We start from the raw sequence: 21,283 nt of genomic DNA, 5'->3' as shown, positions 1-21,283 counted from the left end.
ATGTGGTCAAACTCTGTTACAAATCTAAATGATGTATAAAGATAAAAGCATACTGAAGAAACCAAGGCTATTATATCTACACTATTCCATACTGAAAATGCTTGCGTCCCTGTACTGCACCTCAGTAAAACGTTAGATGCTTCATTTGCGTCATGCATCATTTACGTCACGTTATTTACTGTCTACGTCTTCAAAGTGCAATTTGGAGTATGTACATAATGACTATAATCTTTAACAACACTAAAACTGCATGCAAAACAGCTTTGGTGCATTGTCAATTATCTTGCTTTGGGATACACTTCAACAAGTAAACAGCATTTAAAAATGTATCCGTTTTGGAGAGCGTTTTGAAAAAGCTTTTACAAAAACGTAGTCTCAGTATAGACCAAACAGCAAGGCCAGAAAAAGTTTATAATCAAAAACTTACAGCCCGTCCACACGGAGATGTGCTTAGCTGTAAAGGCAAATTTTTGTATGGTATTGCCATTATGTATCCGACCTTTTGAAAGCCTGAAACTACTATTTTTGTAAACCGGGTCCCAGAGTGGATAAATCTGAACACACCCTTGCGGTTTCGTGTGTACAGCCAATCCATATATTTTGTGAAACTCATCACCCAACTTCTCGACCCTATTCAGACACGTTACTTCACGCAACAACAGCAATGGCGGACTACATGTTTGTGTTCATGTGCAGAAGGTAGTGTGCATATTAGCTTTACCAAAGCAAAATCTTCAGCTCCCTTGCTACTACTGTAAGCAACAAATTATTACAAACAACAACAACAGCATGCTCAAAGTCATCTTCTCCATTTTTATTACATCTCTGTGAAAGTCCTACAGTGCCACATAATGGTCTGGCATGTATACTACATCGGTTTGAGTAGGTTTCAATGTTTTCCACATGAAAGCTCTGAATTAATTTCACACACAGGTGTGAACATCTGTGCTCATTCCACATTGGTGTGTGAATGATTAAATAATCTTCAGTAGAAGTTTGGAAACTCTCTCTATTTGAGCAATGGTGGGACAATTTACTAACCCTTCCTAGAAAAAAAGTGGTTATTCAACAATAATGGCACTATCATGTGGCTTCATGGCGTAGATGTTACTGATCACCTGACAACCATTTTACAGTACTGCTTATGGGAAAGCTTTCATTGCAAGATCATTTGAGGGGCATGTGCTCCATTTGATGAAGCAAAGCCATTAAATCACAAGTGAAAAGCATTTAGGCTAATCCAAGGTCAGCAGAAAAACAAAACAGCCCTTGTAGAGAGTGGCCAGTCTGCGGAGTCAACCATAAAGTGAGTGTCAGTCTGGATCAATACAGTCTTTTGTTATGCTGAACAGATCTGCTTGAATCCTTCAACCAACCCCCTATGTTGCGAATCACTGTGATAAATATTAAAGAGACAGATACAAAATGGCTTTAAGAAAATAAAACAGAAGATCAGTTCAGTCAACGACTCCTATTCACAAAAACATCCAGTTGAAAACAGCAGGGTGGAAAAACAGCTTTAACACCATTAACAGAAAGTTGATCGGCTGAAAAGTCTGATGTATTAGCAAGGTACTATTAAAATTGATTTATGGAGCATCACACCCTCGTTGGTCACACAACAAATCACTAATAATGGTTAAAAGTAGAAAAAGCTCAAACTACATTCAGATGTTACGAAATGAAGGACTGATGATCTAATGTCACGGCCCAGTGGGATAAACCCAGCCTTCTTTTGTGCGGATGTGTCCTGTTTTTGTCCAGATCAGCTGGATGTTTTCTACCCCCTCCCAGCCTCTCCCAAAACGATCCACGGCTCGATATCCGCTCACGAGATTCAACTAATATCAGCCTGGATTTAATCCGATGACTCTGTTAGATATATCAAGACCACAACATAGTACAAGGCACCATACCAATAAAAATAACTGTAGCATGAATTAGGCCGGCAACTTTGTACAGGAAAAAAATTCAACAGACCACACCCCTGTGCACAGCAAGTTAGCAGTCCGTTCCCTCAACCAGTAAATTACTCGATCTCATATCATGACATAACCATTTTCTAAACCCAGAGTCACAAAATGGTAGAGTATAAATTATAAAAAATTGTAATAAGAACTCACCACAACACAGAGCTATAGGTTCACAAGAGCGTCACCGTAGTCTAGCTGTAGCAACTGATAGCGCCTTAACACGACTGCATACAACTGATAACACAAACTCATACGCTTACATCTCTCTCTGTCTCACTCTTACTTTGGCGCTCTAGTGTTTATCTTTCTCAGTTACATTCAATTACAAAAAATAAAACCGCAACCACTCTGAAACCTTCCTCTCCCTTTCACACACATGCTCTTCCTCGCATACTCATTCATTGAGCAGAGTGCTTCAATTACTGCCGCTCACATTCCAACCACATGACGACAAAGGCGAAGTCCAACAGATCGCCCTCCTAAAGTACAGCCATGTATGATTTATAAAAGAGATTCATTACAGAAGCTTTATGACATCTGCAAAACCTTCTGTAGGACCAACTATCTGTATTAGTCAAACCACAAATTCAAAAGCAGCTACAGAAATACCAACATATTAAATAAATAAAGATGTAGGTAAATTTAATGGATGTCGCTATGTTTGGTGCCAACAAGAGCAAATTATCTTTTGGCGGTTTATAGATATTCCCACTCCACCAAGATAATCAAGGCTCTATAATAGGGAGATGTCTTCAATTCCCACTTTGTCCTGATAATGAGGTTGTCCTCTTATAGACATTCTTAAGATTCTCCAGAAGAAGAAGCTGTGATGCCTATTAATAACCTTCAAAAGTAGCACCAAAGTGGCACAGATTCTTAATGTAACATGTGGAAGATAGCGAAAGTGATGAGAGACAAAACCATTAACCTGCTCTATGCAGATAACAAAGTTTAACCAGATCGCCATTGACAATTAGATCATTATTTGAATTAACTCATAAAAACCAAAAACGACTTTTATTCCGAATGAAGTAGACAAATAGAAATAGTCAACAGATCATATACTAATGCAGTGATGAAATAAGACACCAATTTCTTCTAGCATGCAATCCATAATGCATTCATTTTTCATAACGCCCCAACATACAGCGTTTCCTGGAGTAGAGCACTTTATCTATAAACATACACCCACTGTCAAGCTGGGAATACTGAGCAAGGTCACGTTTAAAGCCTGGAAGTTTCCATGGTAACCCATCTGTATCCGAGCCCGCTGATGACACAATGGGTGGAAGCAGGCCTAAGGAATTTAGAGGAAACAGGCGGGATGTCTTCAAGGATTTGGCTTGGATAAGTGTAACTGTTCGAAGAAACCAAGAGCCACAAGAAGAGAAGTCTTTGTATTGTTTGGAGCGTATCCTGTAAGCTCACTTCAAGTGGCTAACGCAGTGATAAAGAGTTAAAAAAACATCTCCGCAGAATGACGGTACTCTGTGATATTTCGAAAAGGTTCACAGCAAACTTAAAACATCACACGCAAGTCGAATTAATGTGAGTTAATCCGTAACCATGTGTCACACGCTGCAACTACATCATGCAGAAAAGAAAAAACACAAATCATGCAATAACACACAATCAAATAAAACTATTCATGCATAAAATGATAATATAAAATCACCCATAAACCTTTTCAATATAACAAAAAATATATTATTTACTATATGCCTCTGCTGCCCATACGGAAACTGTGATATCCGGTCACTTACGTTCAGCTCAATGTTTCTTCAGATCATATTGGGCGCAAACAAGTATGAGTTTGCAAAAAACACAGCGACAAAATGGTCTGTGGCAGCATTTATCAAGCCATCTCCCTCTCTCGCTGCAGTGCAGAGAAAAGCATCAGCCCTGCAGTGACTGGCCTGCGTGGGGAGACGGCCAAGCAGAGCCCAGCCCATGCGTTTTTCTTTTCGAGAAAATGCGAAAGCACTTTGCTCTTAGGCATCCATCCATCTTTTAATTGGTAAATTGCTAATTCACAGCAAATCAGAGGAAGAACACACAGATGCAAACGCAAACTTGTGGTTACTAACTTTACCTTCAGTTTCGGTTTAATAAACTTGGACATGGTGATAGAGGTCTCTGGGTGGCTATAAGGCGTAATGTAAAACAACATTATAGGTTAAGACATTGGGATTGTCAAAACTTGAATATTTTGGATAACCAGACAATTAAATCTAACTTAATAAGTAAGCCAAACCCTGCATGCAAGAATGTGTCAATATCAGGCAAAGTAATAAAACAATACAGATTACAGGGAAGACAACATATGATAAATATTAGAGTGACAACAGAGACTAGTGTTACATTACACAGGATGCAATGTGAAACCAGAACAGACAATGGCACACTGCCAATGGCCTGCTTTCTATAATGTACAGTGTTACAAGGCATAAGTGTCCATCCGAAACCTGCAATGACTATGGGGTTCACATTCACAATATATCCTGCTATGAATTGAATAACCAAGAATTACTTTGTTTGATACTACAAGCCATAAACAAATAATGGTTTGGCCTAACACCCATAAGATCTCTCTATAATCCTACATAACCCAATTATTAAGATGCTATATTTTGGGCACTGATTTTTAGATGCTTTGGAATGGAAAAATAAGAATAACACAGCATGCGCAGCTGCACTGAGAAAAGCACCATGTACCATGGGACCTTCACCTTTAAGACCCTGTGTTTCAATGTTATGAGACCACACCCTTTGAAAGACTCTTAACAATTTCAGCATGCATACCATCAGCCTTCAAGGAAACAGGATAAAGTATTACAATGAACGTTGAAGTATTTATTTCCACAACACATCTTACAAAGTCTATGCTGTTAACCATAAAATGACGCAATTCCAAACATGACACCAAGCAGAAGGTTATTTCATAATGAATAATATAACTGGAGCACTAGGTCTGAAAATAAGCTTGCGAGTTAGCATGTTTTTAAAAACCTGACTGGAAAAGTTATTTTATACTAAACATGGAAACTAGTGTGACTACTGTACTGCATACTAATGTTGGAATACAAAGCATTTTTCTTTTGGGGGTTTGTTTACGCTCGACGGGGCTTTGGCAAGTCAGCATTTGGCATGCATGGTTAAGTCACCACTAAACAATAAAAGGAGAAGTGGGTTCAGAAGTCAACAATATAAATTAAATTCTTGTCATTGACCAGAATAAAATTATGTGCATAATATAACTTAATGCTGTAAATATATTACAAACATGACTTTTGCATTAGTGTTTCCTGCTAAATCTATTTAATTTGTTTAGCCAGCTTAGTTTTAAAACCAAATTCATGATCTTTCTTTAATGAGTTAAATCAAATTTACAGAAGAGAGAGACGTTTTTACAAAAACATATACATATATCTCAAGCCAAAATCTACCTAAATGCCATTATTCTTAAATATGTATTTGAAAAAAAGGTTTTGTAGTTTATATAAAGAATATAAGAAGACCACCACAAAGCCCAGGCCTCAGATAAATAATCCAATGAAAGGGAGTCGAGAACTGGGCGGATCCTCCTAATGTAGATATGTCTGCAAATTCACTTTATCCCAATGAAAATACATCAATTGCGCTTTTAGTGAAAAAAAAAATGATAACATAATCACGTTATTATTTTAATAACATAGAAATGTAAGTTAACTGTGGTCCATTTGCATGTACAATGCTTTCCAAGTAGAACCTAATGCTTATAATAACATTACATTTAAATTCAATTGTTTAAAAATCACCCAATATTGCCCCTTCAGTCAGATATATTTTAATTAATGTGGTAACACATCGAACTGTATCATGTTTAATTTATAATCTAGGCGTGAATACGCGTTAGCTTCGTAGCTAACGACTTCAATAAACAGAGTAATGAATGCTCGCCTAAGAAAATGTGTTTTAAACGTATGTGTGCATAACAAAGCAATAGTACATTTATTTATATATATTTATAGTACAAGAACGAAACAGAAATGTCGTTTACAACATATGTGAAACGGCTGTTGAGACGCCCCGCACGGCCCTCGACATAGCAATCGCAACATAAAACCGACGATTTCGATAACCTTGTATTAAAAGGTCGGGGAAATGTGTAAAAATTGCAGAATGCATAATGAAACGGTTGTATTGTTGTACAAATTCCTACCTTTTTGAAGGTTTTTGTTGGTCTTTTTCCTGAGGCTGGTCGAAAACGGGAGGCGACCTCAACGATTGATATAACAGCGTAGCGCGAGCGAGTGATCGAATGAAAGCGAAGCTGCGCGAGAGTGACATCATGCACTGCAGCGATGAGCCGAATGCTGACGGAAACTGCCGAGTCGTTTTTTTTACATATAGGACCAATATACTAGATATGACTGTTAGGTTAATAATTTCAAATGATAATTTAGATAAAATAAATACTATTTATTTTCTGTGTTCTCCAAAAAATTATATATAAGGATATATGTCCGTATATGTCTATTTTTACACTGGATTAAGCACTTTGCTGCTAAAGGTTATTAGCTAATTTGATAAAAAAACAAGATGGTGCATTTCCTGACTATAAATTGGATAATTAAATTAGATTATAATAGAATTGATTCTGCCTTTTAAATTCTGGCATGCACGTCCGGAAAATGTTGTCATAATAAATCTGGTTTCCATTTATAAAGTCTGAGAGTTTTGGCACACCCAAATTAAATTTGTGAGGATGTAAATTGTCTGTAAACAAGTGCCAGGTTCTGCAAGGCAATCATAACAAACGCCAAGGGTTTAAATAGGCCTAATGCATTTTATGCAAAACAAAGGTTTAAATTAAATTCTTATTCCTATTTAATTATATATATTTTTTAATTTAATAATTTACATTTCTTTTTTTGCAACGTAAAAATGTAATTTTGTTGGTTTGTTAACAGATGAAATATAGCATTTAGTGGTCCCTAAATGCTTTACACACCCCGCAACTATTATTTAAATTCTGTCTATCGCACACAAATGTGTCGATTCACAGGTGATGTGCAAATGTCCCATTTACACCTGGAGGAGGACCACCAATAGGTACTCCAAGCTGAATAAAAATCGTTTAGTTTCTCAAACACATGGTAACGAAGCTATGGAAGTGTGCGACTTCTGCAAATACAACCGTGACGGGAAAGGCGATGCTGCTGTCTCATTCTACAGGTTGGCATAAGTTTAATAGCCTATTTATGTTGTCGTTTGTTGGTAAGCCAATAGATTAACTGTTGTCTTAATGATTCTGGTCCTGTCAGATTTCCACTAGATGAGGAGAATCGTCGCCGTTGGATAACAAATATGGGGAGAGACGCTGAGTGGACTCCATCCGCATCCTCATCTCTGTGCTCCGCTCACTTCACTTCGGATTGTTTTGAATCCGGATCAGCGCATTTACACCCGAACGCGATTCCGACTTTGTTTAATTTTACACAGCCCATGGTAAGTATTCTTTTTATTAACTTGTAATAAATGGCAACACTGTCGTTGGGGAAAATACATTTATATATATGTATGGTCTTGATGAAGAGGTCAATTGTTTTGAGCAAATTTGCATATCTAAAATGAAAAAAAAGTAACCTATATGCTTTCTTTATAACAGAATCTGAATACTGAAAACTTTTCTCAAGACCAAGGAGCACCTAGTAAGTCCACAGACTCATCCTTATCACCATGTTGTGACTGTAATGAACGTCTACGCAATATAGAAAAAGCTTACCAGTTGAAAATAGCTGCTGCCCAGCTACAAATAAAGGAACATAAAAAGAGTCTGGAAGAAGAGTCACGTAAAGCAACACAATGGCAAAAGAAAGCAATAGTCCTGCAGAGTGCCATGAGAGCAATGAGACTTAGAGGATCAATACCTACAAGAAGGAAAAGTTCAACACCTAAAGCGAATCATTTGGACTAAAACATCTTGCAGTTACGTTAAAAATGACATTTTTACAGGAAACTATGTAGCCACTGTTTATTGAAAACATGTGACATGCTGTTTATTTCATAAATCATACTTTGCACAATTACAAAAAATGTGTGGTTTTTTTTTGACACTAATAAATTGTAAAAAACCCCAAACAATTTAATAGAATATTATAAAAATTTTAAGTATTTCTAATTATAACACTTAGAGAGTTTTACATTCACTGTAAGTGTTACTTCATAAAATGGCCAATAGGCTTTTTTGGAAAAAAGCAAATGTTACCATATCTGTGAAATCAAGTCTAAAGTAAAAATCTTTTTTTTTTAGATTAAGAGCGTCAAAGTTCTATTTCAATCACTGAGTTCAATCTTTGATATGACCTTAACAATAATAAAGGCATTAAGGTAACATTTTACATATATTTTACAGAATATTCACAATACCACAAAAAATTCCTTTAGCTGGTTGTCATAGACAAGGTCACAACAATTTTTTTATATATTGTTTCCAAGATTTTAATACACTTTGAGTACATATACACATTATATGTATACAAAATATTCTCACCAATTAAAAAAATGCTTGTTGCATTTCATAAACAGTCAAGCATTGTGATTTATTTCACATAACAATGCATTATATAAATAATACAACAGACAACAATAGTGCAAGTCTGACATAAAACAAAAGCAACTTTACAATGAATAAATGGTTAAATACAATAATGTAAACCATTGATAGCACCCATCATTTTTTTATGTTTAGTTATTGAAATGTGCCTTACTGAAAGGTGTAACATTGATCTTGAAACAAAACTATTATGCTCAAATGGTGAATAAAAGGCATTTTGTAATATCATCAGATTTTCAAGTATTCACAGAATGACCCTGCGATAACACATAATATAACTAAACAAAGCCTGAGTGAGTTTGTAATATTTTCGTGGTTTTTTTTTTACTTGACCAAATTAAAATTTGTGCAGGTCAGGAATGGATGTTTATATTTTTAGAAAAAAAAAGATGATTCATGATTATAAATTCTTAATGTGATACTTTCAGATCACAAAGCCGTCAGACAATGCATATAAGATTATATCTGATAGTGATTAAAATGAAAAATTTAGATACTATGTTAGTAAAGTTAACAAATCTAAAGTTCAGAGAAGAATAAATATAAATCTATTATAATGGCTAATTACCATTACCATAATAACAATATTACAGTATGTGCAGAAAAGTTAGGAATTCATTTCAGTATGGGTTGTGAAGTAATTGCATAAGAGTTGCAATTAGCCTTGAAAATGTAAAAAAAAGTCCTTTTATAACAACCGTATTTAGACAGGCACAAAGATTTTGTCAGTATGAAGCCAGATTCCTAATTCTAACATGGACATATAATACTAAAGAGATATGCCACAAACAAGTGATAGAGAATCAAATTTAAAGCATAACAAGAGGTCATTAGTTTTAAATCGTAGATAGTCGTATTTCAGCCTACATAAGAAATGGAACCTAAAAGAGTTCTTAGATTGGTGAATGTGTCCGGAATGAAGATCCAGTGAGAGCAGAATCCCCAAACACATTGGCATAGGAAGATTTGAGGAACTGGACATAGTTCTGGAGGCTACGGTTTGTGCTGTCAGACTGCTCTAGTCTGTCCTTGACATCTTGTAAACGGCTTTGGTATCTCCGATCCGCCTGACATAGAGATAAAAGTGATTGGATTTTTTTTTGATTTTAGATTAGTAATGTGTAAGGAGAAAGAAACTCGTCTTTAGGTATTGTGTCGAAATAGTAAAAACTTGTATCTTGGTAAAAGCACCTTTTTGTACTATTGCCTCCCTATGACATATCACTTTATTGTTTTTTTCTAATCTTTGTAAGTCACTTTGGATAAAAACGTCTGCTAAATGCCTGCATGTAGTGTACATTTCTATAATTTCAAAATAGATGGCTATTTGAATGTCTATTCAATCTTATGGAAATCCTTTATAATTCTGACACGTTTCTTAAACGGTTAGTTCACCCAAAAGTGAAAATACTGTCATCATTTACTCACCCTTATGTTAATACAAACCTGTATAAATTTCTTTGTTCTGATTAACACAAAGGAAGATATTTTGAATTTTTTTGTAACCAAACCGATCAGAAGCCCCATTGACATCCATAGTAGAAAAAAAGGAAGTCAATTTTCATTCATTTTTGGGTGAACTATACCTTTAAGTGTTCAAAAATAGCTACACTGTAAAAAATTATTTGCTGACTTATATATTTTTGTGTTGAATCAACTCAGATTTACAAGTCATTTTAACGTACTATTATTTCTCTTGACTAGAGATGGGCTGTTATAATTTATTAAATATAGTTAAAAAAACAACTTCATTTTATAAGTTGTAGCAACTCATCTCTTGTAAAAAAAATAGTTAATGTAAATCTCAGTTGATTCAACAGAAAAATTTAGGGCAGCAAAGATTTTTTTACAGAGTAGATAGAGAACATCAAAATGCATAGGTCTCAAAGACTCATATGTGTATACCACCAGTTAAAAATATAGCATACTGAATGTGGCCCCAGTTAGCCAATTTAAAGGGGACAGAGAATGAAAAAACACTTTTACCTTGTCTTTGTTGAATAATGGTAGTCTACCCACATTCACAAACATACAAAAAGTGCTAGACATGCTAAACATCTCAGTCTCATAGAAATTCCTCTTTCACAGGCATCTCACTGCCCCTCCACTTTAAAATAATTGGCTACATATTTTGAGTGGCAGCAAAGTCAGCCAATCAGTAATGAGATTGCAAGTTAAGCCAGTAGGGGGAGCCAAATAGGTGCAAAACCACTTGTTTAAAATCCCCCACCCTAATAGAGCTATCTGAGAGAGGTTTTTAGGAAGCTTCTAAGGCATTACAGACCCAAACAAAACATTTTTTGTCTACATGTCACATCACAGAACAAGGATAAATACTCCGTTCAATCATTCTATGTCACCTTTAGAGGTGGGGTGCATGATCTCTGAAAGCCAATGTTGACATTTGAAATCACCTAAACAAACACGCCCCTACCCCAATAGAATCTGGACCTTCTTTGATAGACCTGCCAAACACGTACGCAACCCAAGAAAAGATGTCTCTTAGGGGCTGTTTACACTTGGTATTAAGATGTGTTTTCGTTGATCGAATCACAATTGGACGAGAGAGACACATCACGTTTACACCTGGTATTTAAATCTGTCTCTTTTGTCTACTTTGGACCGCTTCTGTCCTGAATACTGTGAGGGGGTGGTCTGTTGAGATGGTGGGCGAGTCTCTCTGCTGTCATTCAAACGCGAGCAATTATGAGTTTATATGGACCCGAACTAATATTATGTCAGAGTCCACTGCTTGTTTAGCAAGTAAACATGCTGCACAGTGTTTTGTAGGTGTATATGTTAGAGCTTTCTCTGAATTTTCAGCGCAAATGATGAAATAGGATTGCTCAACTTTCACACGCTTGCAAAATGAAACTGCAGAGATCAGCCGCTTTAGTTTTATCAATAAAAGGCTAAAAATAGCCCTGTTCACCGTGTGTTCACGCCAGAAGTCAGAAAAGACGTAAAACATTGAGTTTAGTACCTCAGATTAGATAAATGGGCGAAGAGAAGGCGGTCGCGTGTGGCTGTTCGAACACAATCAACCACATGTGCGTTTAGACTACAAAAGCAATCCTATCGAAAGAGGTTTCGACTACCTCTGAATGTGGTTTAAAGTGGTCGAAAGTGGACGCGTTCAAAATGTTTTGAACACTGTTTACACCTGGCATTAACGTCGTCCACTTGTGATCCGATCGACGAAAACGCATGTTAATGCAAGTGTAAACAGCCTCTAAGTAGAGTTTTCCTTTTCCAAAGTGTTTTTCAAAAATCGTGCACCCCGCCTTTAAAGATATTTAAAGGAATAGTCCATTTTCTTAAAAAAAAATCTAGATAATTTACTCACCACCATGTCATCCAAAATGTTGATGTCTTTCTTTATTCAGTCGAGAAGATATTATGTTTTTTGAGGAAAACATTGCAGGATTTTTCTCATTTTAATGGACTTTAATAGAGCACACATTTAATACTCAACTCAACACTTAACAGTTTTTTCAATGGAGTTTCAAAGGACTATAAACGATCCCAAACGAGGCATAAGGGTCTTATCTAGCAAAACGATTGTCATTTTTGACAAGAAAAATAAAAAATATGCACTTTTAAACCACAACTTCTTGTCTAGGTCCTTTCCTGCATGACCTAACGTAAATGCGTAGTGACGTAGAGAGGTCACGTGTTACGTACACAAACAATAAACTGACACAAATACATTAATTAGTATCATTCCCCATACAACAACGTCGGAACGGTCCTCTTTGTAAAAACTGGGGCGGAGTTTCGCGTTCCTCCTCTGTGACCTCTTGACGTATTGCGTGGGGTCACGCTGGCGCATTACGACCGGATCTAGACGATAAGTTGTGGTTAAAAGTGCATATTTTTAATTTTTCTTGTCAAAAATGACAATCGTTTGGTAGATAAGACCCTTATGCCTCGTTTGGGATCGTTTAGAGTCCTTTGAAACTCGGTTGAAAAAAACCTGTTAAGTGTTGAGTTAAGTATTAAATGTTGGGCTCTATTAAAGTCCATTAAAATGAGAAAAATCCTGCAATGTTTTCCTCAAAAAACATAATTTCTTCGACTAAACAAAGAAAGACATCAACATTTTGGATGACATGATGGTGAGTAAATTATCTGGATTTTTCTTTTAAGAAAATGGAATATTCCTTTAACAAAAAAAAAAAAAAAATGTGATTATGCTTAATATTATAAACTTTGCCCCTTCTATAAAATACACAATTGGAAAGAATAAAAATGTCCTAATTAACCAACCTCCTCTTTGGCCCGTCGCAATTGGTTCAGCTCAGTTGTGATTCTGCTCAGTTGCGTTTCCAAGTCAACAACTTTGGCCTGAGTGGCACGCTCTTTTGATGCCGCCCGCTCCCTGGTCTGGGTAACCTGCCAATTTAAATTGAACCATCAATAAAACTGCAGCTCCCACCATTTTTACCATTTTAGTTCAGGCGATGTCTTTTCGGTGTCAACATGAATCATAATTGCATCACAAAGAGTCCGGATTCTGACCTGTCGACGAGCGTCTTCGAGCGCATCTTCTAGCTGCCGTGTCAGAATACTACACTCCCGGGACTTTTCTTCCAGACGCACTTGGTTGCCGTGAATCGACTCTTCACGTTTCGCGATCACCTGCATGAGGTCTCGATTTTGGGAGGTTACTTCTTCCATCTTTCTGTTGGCAACATGAAAGAACACATTGAGGGATTAAATGACAAATTGAAATGAGTGACAATTCAGGAGGAACAGAAAGATGAAGTGACGGACCGTTCAAGAGACTCTGCTTTGTGTTGAAGCTGCTTGTTTTCTTCAAGTAGCGCCATGTTCTTGTGTCTCACCATATCTGCCTGACTGCCCTGCTGATCCACCTAGTGGCCACAATAAAAATGTGTAAAGATAAAAATACCATTATGATTCTGAATAACCGATTTTTTTGCAGCTCAGGCTGAAATTTCTGAAATAAATGCAAGAAAACTACTTTCAAATTGTGATAATACCTGCATACAGACCTTAATTCGTAGCTCTGCGAGGGCTGTACTGAGTTCAGCATTTCTCCTTTCTTGGGAACGTTCTTTCTCGTGAACTTCCTGCAGTTGAAATTCAGCGCGTCTCAGAGCTTCAGGAAGTGGCTCTAGCTCTCCCAGACGGCCGAGAAGCTGCTTCCTGACCTGCTGGATCTCCTGGTCCAGCTCTTCTCTTACCGTCTGTGCTTCACGTTCGGCCACCTGTAGACGTGCGCAGTACTCGTCCGCCTCGGCACGGGTCTTTTGCATCTATAGACATGAAGGAGGAGGGCAAAGTTGACGAACTCAAACAAACAAAAGCACAAAAAAAGTAGTCACGGTTTGATGATCACACCTGCGCTTTGTAGCTGTCCACCAAGCTCTCATACTGCTTCACTGAAACTTTGATCTGCTGGACCTCAGATTGGGACAAGGTCAGCTTCTCTTCCAAAGCAGACAAAGTGGCCTACATGGGAAAGAAAATCAGTAAAAGGCCCACTGAGGGATTATGGGTAAATATGAAACTGGATTTCAGATGTAAAGAGCCCCATGCATCTTGCTTTTACAGATGCAGGCGGACCAACCTTAAGGCTTTGGTTCTCCAACCGTACAGTAGTGTTGTCAGTAGTGAGTGCATGAAGGCGATCTAACAGTCCGTCTCTCTCCGATCTGGCTTTCTCTTCCTGTCCGTGCAACTGCTCCATCAGTTCTGTGATACGACTTAAATTAAACACAAAGAACATTTAGCCTGCATTTCAGAAAACTTGCTAGATTTTGATATTGCATCACATTTCATCATTACATAGATAAAATATTTTGTTTGATTGTGAGTCGACAGTTTGAGACATCTCAATGCTAACCTGTTTAGCACCGTGATCTCCATCTCTAGCTGTGTCTTATCCTTCATTTCCTTTGCACGACGACTGTTCAAGTTCTCAGTGGCTGCCATTGTATCTGCCAGTTGAGACTCCTGCATAGAAGATTGTATGATGTGTGTGTATATATGAAATTTCTTATCACAGGCGTGATGCCAGTGTGAGGTCCTATGGTATGTTTGTATTGGCATCCATACATATACAGTTTTTCAAGAAAGTAGTAGCAAGTATGCATACTGTGCACAGTAGGCTATGTAACATTTCTGTATGTAGGAATGCCTGGGTGAACAAATAGATTTACCAAAATATTCAATTTGCAACCAAAGCACAATAAATACTGCGTCCAACCATGCAAGGCACTTAAAGGGTTAGTTCACCCAAAAATGAAAATTCTTTCATCATTTACTCGCACTCAAAGTGATTCAAACCTGTATAAATGTCTTTCTTTTGCTGAACACAAATTAAGATATGTTTGTAACCAAACAGATCTGAAGCACCATTGACTTCCGTTGCATTCTTTTTACCTACAATGGAAGTCAATTGTGCCCTAGATCTGCTTGGTTACAATCCTTTTTTTTTAATATGTTCATTTTTGAGTGAACTATCCCTTTAAGCATGCAACAAGGTCTTATCACAACAATGTTACATACTATTGTTTGAAACATCAGTTTAACATGCTTTAAACTGGGATAGTTCACCCAAAATTTTTTGTTGTGTCATTATTTATCCTAATGTTGTTAACTTGTATTCATTTCTTTGTTCATAAAGAAATTCATTTTGAGCACCGTTTCTAACCAAACCGTTTTTGAGCACTATTTTTTGCTACTATGGAAGTTAATGGTGCTTCTGTTTCCTGCTCCATTACAAACATCTTCCTTTTGTTTTCAGCAGAACAAAGAATTTAATACAGGTTTGTAACAACACGAAGAGGAGTACATTTTCATTTTCAGAATTTTCTTTTTTGGGTGAACTATCCCTTTAAATAGCAGACTATATCAGTATACTCTGCAGTGCACTATATGCAGCATATCATTAATCATTCCTTGTGATTGTTGCGGGCAAAAATCCTTGATATTGCGGCACGTTTTCTTAAAAAGTGTGATGGAATATGCAGGATATTTATGCAATAAAATTGCGGGAACTTGCAAAAAATGCGAGCAGCTTTTCAATGATTTTCATGTCACATAATCACTTCATAACGTTCCCATGGCAACAAGGGGCATGGCTGCGCTTGTGTCAAGTAAATGAAATTTTTTTCTGCTAAGATATATGTGATTTTTTAAATCATGCAAGCCACGCATATTTTGCGCACGGAAATCTGCAATATATGCTGCGAAAGTGTAGCCTGGCTCCGCCCTCCTACGTGCTTCCGCTTAATTTTCATTTCGCTTCAGTACAACGTCTGGGACTGCTGTGTACAATTTCGTTTTCTCCTGCAAAAATCGGCAGGTCCAATCAGGGTGGCTAAGAACAATGATGTGGAGGTCATGCGTCAGTTTGAGTTGTAGTTTAGTAATGGCAGCGGAGAAAGATGTGAGAAAAGCTATTCGGTCCGTTGTTGCAAAACTGCCGAATATACAGAAGTTAAAACCGGAGCAAGAACAATGTTTGCTAAGTTTTGTTGGTCTGATAATTTGGACTTTGTTTCCGGACGGTTTCAGCGCATGATTTACGTCACGACCACACGTTAGCGATTGCGTATGGCAGATCCTGAGTGACCAATAGTTTTAAACTTCAACAGAGGATCCTCCTTAACGGAAGTAACGCTTTGCAATGTAGTGTGGCCAGACTCTCTGTACAAATGAAATGAATGTACGAGAGTCTGGTTGGACCAGGCTAGCGAAAGTGTGGTGTATTTTAAAAAATGCTGCCCCCGCACAAATATGCGGACTTTGGCTGATTATGCATTGAATCATGCGATCGCATAATCGCGTTTTTCTGGAGGGACTGAAATGCACTTGGCAGATGCTTTAACCCAAAGCGAATTACAATGCATTACAAGGTATACATTTAATATGTGTTCCTTGGGATCAGACTCATGATCTTTTTAGGGCTGTGCAAAAAATCGACTGCGATTATCATGCGCATGTAATCAGTAAAGCCGGTTCCGTGATTAGAAGTAAACCGCCATCAGCTGCTTTCAGATGGAGCGGCATTTATTACACAGACCCGTAGTTCACAGAGAAGCTAGGCAAAATCGCATAGAAAATCCGAATCGATTTTCCTCGATTATGAACCCGATTTTGCCTAGCTTCTCGGTGAACTACGGGTCTGTGTAATAAATGCCGCTCCATCTGAAAGCAGCTGATGGCGATTTAATACTAATCACCGAACCGGCTTTATTGATGACACGCGCATGATAATCGCAGTCGATTTTTTGCACAGCCCTAGATCTTTTGTGCTACTTAAGCAATCCTCTACCGATCGAGATATAAGAACACATGCATGAAAGACACTGGATCCATTCCAGAACCCAAAGACATTTTACTTACTATCTCCATGAGTTGGGCACTAAGCTGTCCAACAGTGTCTTCACTGCGCTGTGCCCGCTGTTTCTGTGCCCGTGTGGCTTTTTTCAAGGCCTCCTTATCATCCTCTGCCCGCTGCCTGAGCTGTTGTAACTGCTCCTGCAGGTGATCAATCTCCCCTTGCTGTTGGCTGACAGTTCGCTCCAGATTCTGATCGGACAGTAAGACATGTCACTTTACAGCTAGCTAATTTAAGATGTTTTGTAGATTAGCCTCTATAAACTAAAATAATAGTATATGTTGGATGAATACAAATTAAATCTTAGCCAAAGCTGTATACATTACCCTGATCTGAACATTTAGGCGACTATTTTCTGACTCTTTATTGCGTAGTTGACCCTGCAGATGAGCCCGGGTGGATTCCTGGACTTTGGAAAGTTCACTGGTGGTCTTTGAGTTCTCCTATTACAGAAGAAAGTCATAACTTTTCTGTAAACTTTTACAGTAAATGAAAGAACATGCTTAAAAACAATTTACCTTTTCATGGGCTAACATGGAAGAGAGCTGATTAATCTCAATGTCTTTGTCCTGAAGCTTTACAAGAATACGCTGGGGGAGAGAAAGGAGAGCTGGGTTAAAATAAAACAGTGATAGAGGTCAACGAAAGTGGATTTGGCATCTTTTGATCATCAAGACGCCAAGACAAACCGAATTCTCTGCCTCCACATCAGTAAGCCTTTTCAGAAGATCATCTTTCTGCTCCAGTAGTCTTAGAGAATCCATCTGTTAGGAAAATGTATTAGTTAAAGGGACACTCCACTTTTATTGAAAATATGCTCATTTTCCAGCTCCCCTGGAGTTAATCATTTGATTCTTACTGTTCTGGAACCCATTCAGCCGATCTCCGGGTCTGGCTGTACCACTTTTAGCATAGCTTAGCATAATTCATTGAATCTGATTAGACCATTAGCATTGCTCTAAAAAATAACCAAAGAGTTTCAATATTTTTCCTATTTAAAACTTGACTCTTCTGTAGTTACATCGTGTACTAAGACCGATGGAAAATTAAAAGTTGCAATTTTCTAGGCAGCTATGTCTAGCAACTATACTCTAGTTCTGGCGTAATAATCAAGGACTTTGCTGCCGTAACATGGCTGCAGGAGGCGCAATAATATTACTTAGTGCCCGAAAATAGTACCCTGCAATTGAAAGATATTAAGGGGACTATTTTCAGTTGCTGCAAAACTCTTTGACCATTTTTTGCACGATGCTAATGGTCTAATCAGATCCAATGGATTGTGCTAAGCTATGCTAAAAGTGGTACCGCCAGACCCGGAGATTGGTTGAATGAATTCCAAAATGTTAAAAATCAAATGTTTAACTCTAGGGGAGCTGGAAAATGAGCATATTTTCAAAAAAAGTGGAGTATACCTTTAATGTTAGCAGTAAAGTATCATGTAAATAAGATTTATTTGTTGGTAGCATAGCAGTACCTCTCGACTATGCTGTTCTCTCAGGAGATGCCTGAGGGCTCTGTTGGTTCTCTCAAAAGTCTCCAATTTCTGTAGTAAGAGTTCCTTCTGTCTGGCCATGAGTGATGAATCTGATCCTGATAGTTTTTTCTCCTGTACATAATTTTTTTTGTAAATAATATATCGTATATTCCTATTGAAAGATTACCTCATCCAAAAATCTTTGTGTTCTAACATTTATGAAGAAAAATCATATTTGTTTATTATAATAAAAAGGTTAAAAGTTCATTTTAACCAGAAAAGTCGCTTTTAAACTGGTTTACACTTACACTCCTGAACATCTGGCTGACCATTTCACGGAGAGCCGAGACCTGCTTGGCAGCCGCGCTGCTGTCCATCTCTGCCTCCAGCAATTTCCTGAGCAGAGCATCTTTGTCTAACGGCTGACTGTCTCTCTCTAATCTAGACAAGAATAGGTTTCAATTAGATTTATAATAAGCATATTATTCATCAAATAAAGACCACTGATGCCCATGTTCTCATTGTACCTCCCATAATCACTTTCAACCATCATCTTCTCCATGGACTCTCGCAGACGGTTGTTCTCCTGCTCTGTGGCCTCCAACTCCCTGGTGACCTCAGCAAGCTCCTCCTCCTGATCGGCGATGACACGCTGCGATGCGCTCAACCTCTCCGACTGACGCTCTATGAGCTGCTCCTTCTTACGGAGCTCAACCTGTGAACCATAAAAATTTTGCTTTGTTTGATTATATAGATTCAGTGGTGTGTCATACAGGTAAATATAACTTTCTTCTCACCTCATTTTTTAGAGAGCTGACCTCTGTCATGAGGCTGTCGATCTTCTTCTCATACTGGTTAATGCGTCCGTGCAGAGCATCTTCTTCATCAGTAAGGAGATCTTCTCTACGGAGCGGAGACTGTGAGCGTTCGGGTTCTGATAGAGGTGTTATCTCCAGACGATGAGTAGGTCCCTAAAACACATATACGACTTTATAAAAAATGTTTTTCCTCCCCAAAAGATAAAAAAATTCATATGTTTTTGTGCATTAAAGTTTATTATGCCTAATTATTTTTAACAGACCTCCCACTTATATGGGGTCTCTCGAGTTGAGACTTTGCCAGGTGGGATCCATGGAACCTTCGTCTTTACTTTTGCAGTAGGACGCAAACTACTTTTAGACTTAACCTGGAACATAAAAGACAAGGTGCATGATACATCTACTTAAGGTTTAGACCTACATTACTCAAGAAAAGAAAATATATTAAAGGAAAGAGGATTTCACACATCCTAGGTTTATTATCTATTCATCATTTATTTAAAGAGATGTATCTAGCATTTAGGGCGTGTTGGAGTATACCTGGGGTGTCTTGGTAGGGCTGCTTTCTGTGCTCTTCTTCACATGCACGTGCACAGGTGTGCTCTCGTTCACGTGCACGTGCAGTGGTGGGGAGGATGAACGTGTTCTCATTGATCTTCTCTGCAAAACCCCCCAGAGAAATTATATTTGTTGCGCAAAATGAATAACACATAACTATATATTTACTACTTGTACGAGTACTTGTTTAGGGTAAATTAAGAGTTCAATTATTGATTTGTGGACAAATGTCTAAGGTATTACTTTACTGGTCACACATCTTCATGTTTCAGGTCATGTTTCAAAACACTAACAGTTATTTAAAGCTATCAGAGGTAAATCATCTGACAGTGAGCTTGAGGCTAAAAGACAATACAAATGAGAACGATCCAGAAACTTTGCCTTCACGACACAGAAAAACAAAAGCCATAAATACGATAGAATACAAATAGGAGATCATGAATAAATAAAACGTTAACGTTACCCAAAAGAATTACACACAAGAGCAATCTGAGGATGCCCGCTTTAGAAAGCCTCTCTTAAATATTTAGGAAACAGTATTTAATTGTAATTCATCTTACCATGCGAAATTACAAACATTCAAACGTCGATATGGTAAAACTGTAGTTAAATAACAATTGCGAGCTACTTGTGTTTTCTTCTCACTCCGGAGTCTTGAAAACACCGTCTTCCGGTAGGCACAATCATTCTTTCATTTGATTGGTTGCTTTAAAATTTTCCTTACGAGTACTTGTTCCTGATTGGACGAAAAGGCACGACATAGGTCAACGTTCTGCATTACGCTGTGTAGCAACGGTATCTCTAGAAACCAAGCCTAACAAGTTTGCCCGTAGTGTAGGACGCCACCGATGCTTGGTATCGCAGTTTAACGACTTTTCCGCGATAATAATTATATGCAATAGTTAGAAGAAAATTCTAGCAATGCATTCTGAACTGCTCAGTGTCTTATGTTACAACTGTTGCTGACAGTTGCATATCAAAGCCGTTTGTAGTGTGTAACCTAGTAGCGGCGAAGAGCTTGGTTTTCATAATAAAAGTATAGATTTACATTTAAAACTAACACTGTATTGTTGAGGTTTTGATGAGCATTTACAATGCGTTGTGCAGTAAAATAACGCCCTCATCTGGTCAACAACAAAACAGAAAAAGTAAAAATTATTAGCCACAACCAGCGAGATTTTAAGATTTTGTGGTTTCAAAATAAAAGTCATTTAAATACTTGGTGCTTTTTTGAGTCTGAAATATGAACACAAGAGGGCGAAAGAGTACTAATTTAACTATATCAATAGGACTATGTTAACTTGGTATTAAAACCATAATATATATATTTCGGAGGGATTTTGTTTACAAACCCAATTTTATATTTATGTTTTTTTTTCTATAACCTTAATACAATACCACCATGTTGTTTGTTGTTATTGTAAAATTATATGTTTCTTGTCATTACTTGTTTTATTTTTTCCAGTATAAATGAACAAAATCATGCCA

General features: G+C 37.5%; 2 protein-coding genes across 2 annotated transcripts; one reads left to right on the top strand and one right to left on the bottom strand.

The window, feature by feature from the left end:
- The first annotated feature begins 7,116 nt into the window (after positions 1–7,116).
- Positions 7,117–8,033, top strand: LOC135721666 (THAP domain-containing protein 2). The gene is made up of 3 exons (XM_065244075.1): positions 7,117–7,190; positions 7,280–7,463; positions 7,624–8,033. The coding sequence occupies exons 1-3, from the start codon at positions 7,123–7,125 to the stop codon at positions 7,930–7,932; spliced, it is 561 nt and encodes a 186-aa protein (XP_065100147.1). The 5' UTR covers positions 7,117–7,122; the 3' UTR covers positions 7,933–8,033.
- A 44-nt stretch (positions 8,034–8,077) lies between these two features.
- odf2a (outer dense fiber of sperm tails 2a) lies at positions 8,078–20,835 on the bottom strand. The gene is made up of 19 exons (XM_065244074.2): positions 20,356–20,835; positions 19,778–19,897; positions 19,501–19,605; positions 19,217–19,390; positions 18,947–19,134; positions 18,728–18,860; positions 18,420–18,551; positions 17,635–17,709; positions 17,464–17,535; positions 17,272–17,388; positions 16,951–17,136; positions 14,444–14,553; positions 14,168–14,303; positions 13,939–14,049; positions 13,590–13,853; positions 13,348–13,448; positions 13,093–13,255; positions 12,841–12,966; positions 8,078–9,638 (listed from the first exon to the last, which is right to left on the bottom strand). The coding sequence occupies exons 1-19, from the start codon at positions 20,356–20,358 to the stop codon at positions 9,465–9,467; spliced, it is 2,490 nt and encodes an 829-aa protein (XP_065100146.1). The 5' UTR covers positions 20,359–20,835; the 3' UTR covers positions 8,078–9,464.
- Between the last annotated feature and the right edge of the window lie 448 nt (positions 20,836–21,283).

Source organism: Paramisgurnus dabryanus, chromosome 18, assembly GCF_030506205.2.
Source record: "Paramisgurnus dabryanus chromosome 18, PD_genome_1.1, whole genome shotgun sequence".
Classification (NCBI taxonomy): Eukaryota; Metazoa; Chordata; class Actinopteri; order Cypriniformes; family Cobitidae; genus Paramisgurnus; species Paramisgurnus dabryanus.
This window is presented reverse-complemented; position numbering and strand designations above follow the sequence as displayed.